Source organism: Aquarana catesbeiana, linkage group LG09 (genome assembly GCF_042186555.1).
Source record: "Aquarana catesbeiana isolate 2022-GZ linkage group LG09, ASM4218655v1, whole genome shotgun sequence".
NCBI classification, from domain to species: domain Eukaryota; kingdom Metazoa; phylum Chordata; class Amphibia; order Anura; family Ranidae; genus Aquarana; species Aquarana catesbeiana.
Window position 1 is genome coordinate 320,819,013 of NC_133332.1, and position 9,806 is coordinate 320,828,818.

General features: G+C 46.3%; 1 protein-coding gene across 1 annotated transcript in view; it reads right to left on the reverse strand.

The window, feature by feature from the left end:
- The window catches only part of TEX11 (testis expressed 11), a 96,569-nt gene that overhangs the window by 24,526 nt on the left and 62,237 nt on the right, over positions 1-9,806 (reverse strand). Inside the window, exons 13-16 of the mRNA XM_073600993.1 lie at positions 7,641-7,774; positions 5,635-5,720; positions 4,527-4,577; positions 4,397-4,437 (exon numbers count right to left, since the gene is read on the reverse strand). Of these exons, the coding sequence (XP_073457094.1) occupies positions 4,397-4,437; positions 4,527-4,577; positions 5,635-5,720; positions 7,641-7,774 (312 nt within the window). The remainder of the gene's footprint in view (positions 1-4,396; positions 4,438-4,526; positions 4,578-5,634; positions 5,721-7,640; positions 7,775-9,806) is intronic.

Consider the following 9,806-nt stretch of genomic DNA (forward strand, 5'->3'; position numbering starts at 1 on the left):
GCTATAAAATTGCATTGATTACTGTGTAAATGTGACAGGCAGTGAAGGGGTTAACCACTAGGGGGGCACAAGGGGTTAAATGTGTTTCCTAGGGAATGCTTCTAACTGTAGGGGGCGGGGACATACAAGGGGAGGAGACTGATCAGTGTTCCGCTGTACCGGGAACACAGATCGCTCTCCTCTCACCTGACAGGACGTGGATCTGTGTGTTTACACACATAGATCCACGGTCCGGCCCGGTTAACGGGCAATCGCGGGTGCCCAGCGGACATCGCGGCCGCCGGGCACACGCACCGGGACCCGAGCAACGGGGCGGGTGCGTGCGCGCGCCCCCGGCAGTGCGCGCGTGCCCCCTAGATGGCCGGGAACCCGAGGCCGTCATATGACGTCCACCCAGGATGGGAGATCCCATCTGTGGACGTCATATGTACACACGCGGGTAGGGAAGTGGTGAAATAACTTTCCGGATGAGTTATTTTGTGGTCCAGTTGGTCTTCCCACGCCGAAGGTCCAGCCCTGGTCTTCATCTGAGGTTCAGTTGGGTGGTTGTCCACAAAACCCCTGGAGTTGTGTTTGGAGGCCCTGGGTCCCTTGGAGTTCAGTTGATCCGCCGATTTCGGCATCTTTGCCTTTATGACTCGTCGCTGACGCTCGAGTCCACCTGTTCCGGTAAGAGTAGATATACTTCTCCCTTTTTTGGTTGAAGTTGTACCATCCTTGATGCCGGACAGTGCCAGCCTATTCTATCTGTGATTTATCATCATTTGGTGGTTGACGCATATGGCCCTTCTCAGGACTTTCACATCTATTGGACTTTTCACATCTTCATTTCTGTCATTTCTGTATAATTGATTTTTGCACTATTCACTTATATATTGATATATGTCTTTATTTGTTAGCGCTACATGATTTATCATCCATAACTTCAATTTGCCTAGGCAAGAAACCAGGAAGTACAACAGTATCTCACAAAAGTAAGTACACCCCTCAGTGACATTTGTGTAAATCTTTTCTTGTATCTTTTCATGTGACAACACTGAAGAAATGACACTTGTCTACAATGTAAAGTAGTGAGTGTACAGCTTGTATAACAGTGTAAATTTACTGTCCCCTCAAAATAACTCAACACACAGCCATTAATGTCTAAACCGCTGGCAACAAAAGTAAGTACACCCCTAAGTGAAAATCTCCAAATTGGGCCCAAAGTGTCAATATTTTGTGTGGCCACCATTATTTTCCAGCACTGCCTTAACCCTCTTGGACATGGAGGTCACCAGAGCTTCACAGGTTGTCACTGGAGTCCTCTTCCCCTCCTCCATGATGACATCACAGAGCTGGTGGATGTTAGAGACCTTGCGCTCCTCCACCTTCCGTTTGAGGATGTCCCACAGATGATCAATAGGGTTTAGGTCTGGAGACATGCTTGGCCAGTCCATCACCTTTACCCTCAGCTTCTTTAGCAAGGCAGTGGTGGTCTTGGAGGTGTGTTTGGGATCAATGCTATCAATCTGCGCAATGAGGAGAGAGACAGCAGCGGGGGGGGCGTGCCTCTGTGTAAATCCAGGAAGTGAGGGGGGATGAGTCATAAGAGGGCCAATGAGAGCTGCAGAGCTGGAGGCGAGCCTCTGTGCCTCTGTGTAAATCCAGGAAGTGAACAGGCAGCAGCTTCAGCTGCCCACAGTTAAAATGGCTGCAGCCAGACTCAGTGGAGGGAGATTTCTGCAGCATATTTAGCAAGTACAGAATCCCAGTATATATATAAAATAATAAGCAAAGTGGTTGGAGGGAAGCATCAGAACGGCAAAGATGTTTTTTATTACAAATGTGAGCAGACTGAAGTTCTTCTTTAACTACAGATATCCGAACTTCCAGCATTTGTTTTTGAGAGAGAGAGAGAGAGAGAGAGAGAGCGAGAGCGGGGAAAAGTGACCCCACTGGGCAGATTTTCACTCACTTCCTGTCCTTGTGACACTTTCCCCGACTTGTTCATTTCCTGACTTAGTTGGGGTAGGTGGAACACTTTGGTGGGGGTGGGTCAGCCACGCCTCTTGACCTTTGACCTCTGGGGGACATGCCTGCTGACCTTTGACCTTTGGAGGAGGTCCCTATTCCAATCCCTGAGTCCTAACCTTGTTCTTCAAGGGGAAACCCTAACCCTCTAACCCCCTAACCCTAACCCCCTAACGTAGAAAACCTAACCCCTAACACTTAACCCTAACCCTACCCCTAACCCCTAACCCTACCCCTAACCCAGAAAACCCTAATCCTAACCCTAACCCTTAACCCTACCCCTAGCCCTAACTCTTAACCCTAACCCTAACCCTTAACCCTACCCCTAACCCTTAACCCTAACCCTACCCCTAACCCTTCACCCTAACCTACCCCTATCCCTAACCCTAACCCAGAAAACATAATCCCTAACCCTAACCCTTAACTCTAACCCTACCCCTAACCCTAATCCCTAACCCTACCCCTAACCCTTCACCCTAACCTACCCCTATCCCTAACCCTAACCCAGAAAACATAATCCCTAACCCTAACCCTTAACTCTAACCCTACCCCTAACCCTAATCCCTAACCCTACCCCTAACCCAGAAAACCTAACCTTCACCCTACCCCTAACCCTTAACCCTACCCCTAACGCTAACCCTAACCCTTAACCCTACGTCTAACCCTTAACCCTAACCCAACCCTTAACCCTAACCCTACCCCTAACCCTAACCCTTAACCCTACCACTAACCCTTAACCCTAACCCTACCCCTATCCCTAACCCTAATCCCTAACCCTAACCCAGAAAACCTAACCCCTAACCCTAAACTCTAACACTACCCCTAACCCTAATCCCTAACCCTACCCCTAACCCAGAAAACCTAACCTTAACCCTACCCCTAACCCTTAACCCTAACCCTACCCCTAACGCTAACCCTAACCCTTAACCCTACGTCTAACCCTTAACCCTACCCCTAACCCTTAACCCTACCCCTAATCCCTAACCCTTAACCCTAACCCTACCCCAGAAAACCTAACCTTAACCCTACCCCTAACCCTTAACCCTAACCCTACCTCTAACCCTAACCCTTAACCCTATGTCTAACCCTTAACTCTACCCCTAACCCCTAACCCTAACCCTAACCCTTAACCCTACCTCTAACCCTTAACCCTAACCCTACCCCTAACCCCTAACCCTTAACCCTACCTCTAACCCTTAACCCTAACCCTACTCCTAACCCTAACCTAGAAAACCTACCCCTACCCCTAACTCTAACCCAAACTCTAACCCTAACTCTAAGTTCTAACCCTAACCCCAACTGACCTTTGACATATGAACTTTAACCCTAACTCTAAGTGCATCTCCACTTTGTGACTCCCCCCACCCTAAAACCCCTACCTTTCCCGGATCCCGCTCGGTTTGTCAGAAAAAGGGTAAAAAAAAAAAAAAAATTTTGGTTCGCTCGCCCCGTAGAAAATCGTAGGACGCGCGGGCTTGTTAGAATTAAAGCTCTACACTGTATTATTCAAGTCCAAGTTTAGTAAAGTGGAAGATTGTTTGCAAAGCCAATGCGTTTCGGGGACGGTAACCCTGCCCCCTCCATCAGAGCTTAAGGAAAATAAAGCACATGACACATCCGGATGTTTGAACCAGCCGCTCCGCAAACTCACAACTCTCCGACAACATCCAATTATATATTGATCCTTCCGTTCACATACATTGTTTCATCTCCTTAGGCCCTGATGAAGGGGGGCAGAGTTACAGCCCCTGAAACGTGTTGGCTTTGCAAAATAGAATAAAAAAATTCTGCTTGGAATTTGGATATCATGGGGGTGACACTTCATTTCTGGATTCACTCATCTCTAACACAACCCATGGAGATTGTGGAATCCCTTTTGGGGTGTAGCCCAATATTCAGATACATATTTACATATATATATATTTACATTTTTATATTTACACCTTTCCCATGACATCGAATGACAACAATAAAATAAAAGAATCGTTGTCAGAAGTTCTAATCCCCCCTCCCCCCTCTACTCCACTAACAATTTGTCTGTGTCCCCATTGTAGAGATTCACCATGACTTCCTGTCGTGACAGGAAGTGAGAGGAAATTTCTCTAATAAGGTCACAGACAACAATAAAATAGAATCGTTGTCAGAAGTTCTAATCCCCCCCCCCCCTCTACTCCACTAACAATGTGTCTGTGTCCCCATCGTAGAGATTCACCATCACTTCCTGTCGTGACAGGAAGTGAGAGGAAATTTCTCTAATAAGGCCACAGACAACAATAAAAAAAAAAAAAAAGGCTCCAGCCCCTTTCCCAGCTGAATCCAATGTGGGAATATGGGGGTGAGTGCTGAATTGGGGGGTGAGATAAAGAAAAGTAGAGCGGCCCATTACCTATATTTATATAGGACATCATAGCCTCGGTGTTCTGGTCTCTGGGGGGGGGGAGATAGAAAAGATTTGCATTACAGGCTGTCACAGGCTGGAGATCAGATTGAAGTGAATAGGACTTCTCCTGCTTTACCTCCCACCTTGGTCTTCAGGCTCCTCCTTCAGTGCCAAGCGCACCAAACACCTAACAATACAAAAACACACCGAATGAAAATGGTTACCGGTGACCGACGCCGATTACTAGAATGCCACGGATCAAACAATGTGTTTTATGGGCAGTTTTCAAATGCATTTAACTGCGCCCTAAATGCACTCCAAAGTGTGAGTGGGGCGCCATTCAGAGAGCGCTTTGCATCTTCTCTGATTAGATGAGGTGGAGAGCGTGACGTCATCACGCTGCCCCTCTACCTCATCCAATCAGAGAGCGCTTTGCCTTTTCTGTGTTTCGATGACGTGGAGAGCGTGACATCATCACGCTGCCTCTCTACCTAATCCAATCAGAGAGCGCTTTGGATTTTCTGTATTTAGATGACGTGGAGAGCGTGACGTCATCGCGCTGCCTCTCTACCTAATCCAATCAGAGACTGCTTTGCATTTTCTGTGTTTAGATGACGTGGAGAGCGTGACGTCATCACGCTGCCTCTCTACCTCATCCAATCAGAGACCGCTTTGCATTTTCTGTGTTTAGATGACGTGGAGAGCGTGACGTCATCACGCTCCTGCCCTCCGTCCAGAGCTGTCCTGCCTCTCGCTGTCGGCTCTGCGTGAATGACAGCGGCGGGTGGTCACAGCTCTTAAATGGCGGGACCGCGGCGGTCGGGACTGGGCATTGACTCGGTCCAGATGCGGACCACGGTCCCGCCATTTAGTGATGCCTGCTCTAGAGGGATCCTACAGTTGTGGTATATTGTGTCCTTCCATTGATCAATTTGCACCAATGTAACGATTTAAAAATATACATGGCTAGAATCCTGTCCCATCTAGCACCACAGCAGAGAGACTCGTAGTTCTTAACAGAACACAAGTGCAGAGATGTCAACTTCCTCCAATTCCATAACTAAAAGTCCGTACCGGGGTATGGACCTGGGGCCAGCAGGATCCTGTGCGTCTCACATGTGATCCCCTGACTGCAGCTCCAGTGCTTTGCAATGCAAAAAAACAACATTGGTGCCCGGATGTCATGATTTATCTATCTTTGGGCGGTGCCTGGAGATGATGCAGCTCCATATAGGAAGGATTACCTGAGTGAGAGGAACACTTGCTGCGTGTCTGGGGACTGCTGCATCACACATTCCAGAGCTTTCACGGCTGCCTTCTGTTGATTGTTCTGAAGATAGAGAACAGAATTGGTAATCTTTCTGACCAATAATAATCCAATAGTAGACACTTGGGCATGCTGCTGTGTCACACTAGTGAAGGAGGATGGACAGGGCCGCTGATGAGGCAGTACAGCCAGCCCCCCCTGTACTTGGCCCGGGCCCTATCAGGGGGGGGTGAGCAGAAGAGCTGCCTGTACTTCCTTATTGCAGACGCCGATCCTCTTCTGCCTCCCCCTGCAGCGCTGCCAGTTTCTGTTCCTCTTTGTCCCTCCGCTGCACTGCAGGGGGGATTGGTCCGAGCACATGCACCCTTTCCATCTTCTACCTGGGCCCCCCTGTTTGCCCCTTCCCCAAAGCATTTCCGGCTTCCCTCCTCTCCTCTCCCGCCGGCAGATGCTGTGGGAACACACGGCGGGATGTTTCAGGATAGAGAGCGGGAGAAGGGGCCGGTAAATATGTCATTTGCTGGCCCCCTTTCCTTTCCTGAATGAACACAGTGAGCGATCAGTACCAATCACTCCAGTCCATTCATTACCACTGAAGCATGGTAAACTGTGCTTACTATGCTTCAGTTTGTTAATGAGCAGGAAGCCTCAGAGCGTTTTCCTATTAATCCATTTGTGCAGCTGAAGCTGCAGAGACAGGAACTGATAAAGCTAGGTCCTCAGTAACTCTCAGCTGGGGAGGGGGGGGGGGGCCCATGATTTCTAACAGCAGCCCTGGGGATGGAACTAGAGAGATCTGACACACATCTGACACACCTGTTGGTTTTTGTGGATTCAACTGGTGGGTTTTACTTCCTTTTCGTTCCCCTGCAAAGTAAAAGCGCAATGCGCTAGCATGCATCTCATACTAGCACATTATGTCACACCTACCTGCAAAACGAAGCCGCTGGTGGCCGCGTCCATCTCCACCCCTCTTCCTTTCGGGGGGGCGGACTCCGGCTCTGCTCTGTGACTGGCTGGAGTCGCGTGACGTCACTCCCGCCTTATGCTCGCGGGAGCCGCCGGTCACGGCACGCGCTATTGAAGAAACGGCACGGAGCGGCTGCTTCTTTCACAACACGTGATGTCCATCGGCGCAGTGTACAGCAAAGGTCTCCCAGACGGTGCGAGTTTAGGAGATATTTACAGCACCTAAAGGTGAGACTTATTATAGGATCACCTACAGGTACAACCCACACCGAGAGGTTTAATATCTCTTCTAAAAGGAGACAAATTATAGAATAAAATGTATACTTTTTATTTATTTATTGTTTTTAAAATTCACACTTTTTCTTTTTTTTAAGTCTTTGTTCATTAAATAAATGATATGAAATAAATGTTACAAATAAATAATATTAAATATTACTCATATATTACATAATATTCATTTATTTTTTAATTACTTATTTAATTTCATTGTACGTTTGTATTTGGGTGTTTCTGAGCGCTACTCTATATATCATTTGTTCACCTTTTTTTTTACACCGATCACAGTTTTTTGGTTTTAAATAGATTTGTATGTTCATTACATAAAATGAAAATACTTTTTTTTTTTTTTGCAAGACAATATTGACAAAAGAAAGCCTGGTTTGCCTCCAAAAAAATATGTATGTATTATTATTACTAATATAACATTTTTTTTTTTTTAAGTTTTCATTCATTTTGTTAGTTTTTTTTTTTTTCTGAGTGTGGCATTAAGAAAATAAATGCACAAAAAATAAAACTAAAAAAAAAAATTTACTATTTTACGAATTTACGAATATTTACGAGTTTTCATTCATTCGGATGTTCCCGAAAAAAACTAATTTGACGAAATTCATTAAAAAACGAATTCTTAACGAAAACAAGTTGCACATGTTTACACCCCCAACCCCCCTATGTGATGGAAGTGAGGAAAGAAGGTGTTTGTAGTCCAAACGCGGAGAGTTTGATTGGTGATCTTACCTCCAATGCGATCTTTGCTGCCATGCTGAGTAGGTCGGTAGCGGAATAGCGCCGGCCCACAATGACTATCCTATCATCTGTCTGAGCGGCCGCCTTCCCCATAGCCGAGACGCCATTCAGAGCTGCAAGGAATTATAAAACGTTACAACGATGACTGATGAGTCCGGTCACATCCCCCGCCTTCCTGTCACCCAGGTGCCGCACTTTGGCTTTTTCTTAAAGTGTGCGTCCAGACACAACGTTTCTCTTTACTTTGGAATGGAGTGGGAGGGACTAGAACCCCTGTTGGGTTTTTACTGCTTGCGATACTTGTACTCGTGCAAACGCTCCGATACCGAAACCCTTTTTAAGATTCCATTGCGACCTGCATTGACTTCTGTTAACCGCTTGCCGACCGGCTCACGCCGATATACGTCGCAGAAGGGCACATACAGGCATACGAACGTACCTGTACGTTGCCCTTTAAGAAGCGGTTTGCGGGCGCGCCTGCCGCGAGCTCCGTGAGTACGATCGCGGGTGTCCCCGCGGACTCGATGTCCGCAGGGATACCCGCGATCGTCTCACGGAGAGGAAGAACGGGGAAATGCTGATGTAAACAAGCATCTCCCCCTGTTCTGCCTACTGACACTGATCACCGCTCCTGTGAACGGTCACACACAGCCCCTCCTCCCACAATTAGAACCACTCCCTAGGACACACTTAACCCCTTCACTGCCCCCTAGTGGTTAATCCCCTTCACTGTCACTTTTACACAGTAATCAATGCTTTTTTTTAATTGCCCTTAAATGTGAATGATCCCAAAATAGCGCCAAAAGTGTCCGATGTGTCCGCCATAATGTCGCAGTCACGGCAAAAATCGCAGATCGCCGCCATTACTAGTAAAAAAAAATTATTAATAAAAATGCCATAAATCTATCCCCTATTTTGTAGACGCTATAACTTTTGCGCAAACCAATCAATAAACGCTTATTGCGATTTTTTTTTTACCAAAAATATGTAGAAGAATAGGTATCGGCCTAAACTGAAGAGAAAAATTTTTTTAATATATATTTTTTTGGGGATATTTATTATAGCAAAAAGTAAAAATAATGCGTTTTTTTCAAAATTGTCGCAATTTTTTTGTGTATAGCGCAAAAAATAAAAACCGCAGAGGTGATCAAATACCACCAAAAGAAAGCTCTATTTGTGCGGAAAAAAGGACGTCAATTTTGTTGGGGAGCCACGTCACTCGACCGCGCAATTGTCAGTTAAAGCGACGCAGCGCCGAATCGCAAAAAAGTGCTCTGGTCAGGAAGGGGGTAAAATCTTCCGGGGCTGAAGTGGTTAAGATTCCATTGCGACCTGCATTGACTTCTGTTAAATAAAGAACACCATTTTCATATGCGGGGCGCTGCTCACATATGCGTTCACTTCTGCCCGCGAGCTCGGCGGGACGGGGCGTGTTAAAAAAAATGTTTGGTTTTTTTTTCTTATTTATTTTACTTTTTATTTTTTATTTTTTTACGCTGTTCTTTTAAAAAAAAAAAAAAAAATTGTGTCACTTTTATTTCTCTTCCTATTAATGTAAACATCCCTTGTAATAGAAAAAAAAGCATGACAGGACCTCTTTAATATGAGATCTGGGGGTCAAAAAGACTCGTATTTACACTAAAATGCAATAAAAAAAAAAAAAAAAGTAATTTGAAAAAATAAAAAATGTCCCTTTAGCCACTTCAATACCGGGCATTCCCCCCCCCCCCCTTCCTGCCCAGGCCAATTTTCAGCTTTCAGCGCTGTCGCACTTTGAATGACAATTACGCGGTCATACAACACTGTACCCAAATGGCATTTTTATCATTTTTTTCCCCCACAAATAGAGCTTTATTTTTGGTGGTATTTGATCACCTCTGCGCTTGTTTTTTTTTTTGCAGTCTCCGCTCCAACTCATCCCAAAGGTGTTCTATGGGGTTGAGATCAGGACTCTGTGCAGGCCAGTCAAGTTCCTCCACCCCAAACTCGCTCATCCATGTCTTGATGGACCTTGCTTTGTGCACTGGTGCAAATCACTTAGTGTGGGGCGGGATTATGGTGTGGGGGGGGAGGCGGGATTATGGTGTGGAGGGGGTGGGGGGATTATGGTGGGGGGTTGTTTTTCAGGGTTGCGCTTGGCCACTTAGTTCCAGTGAA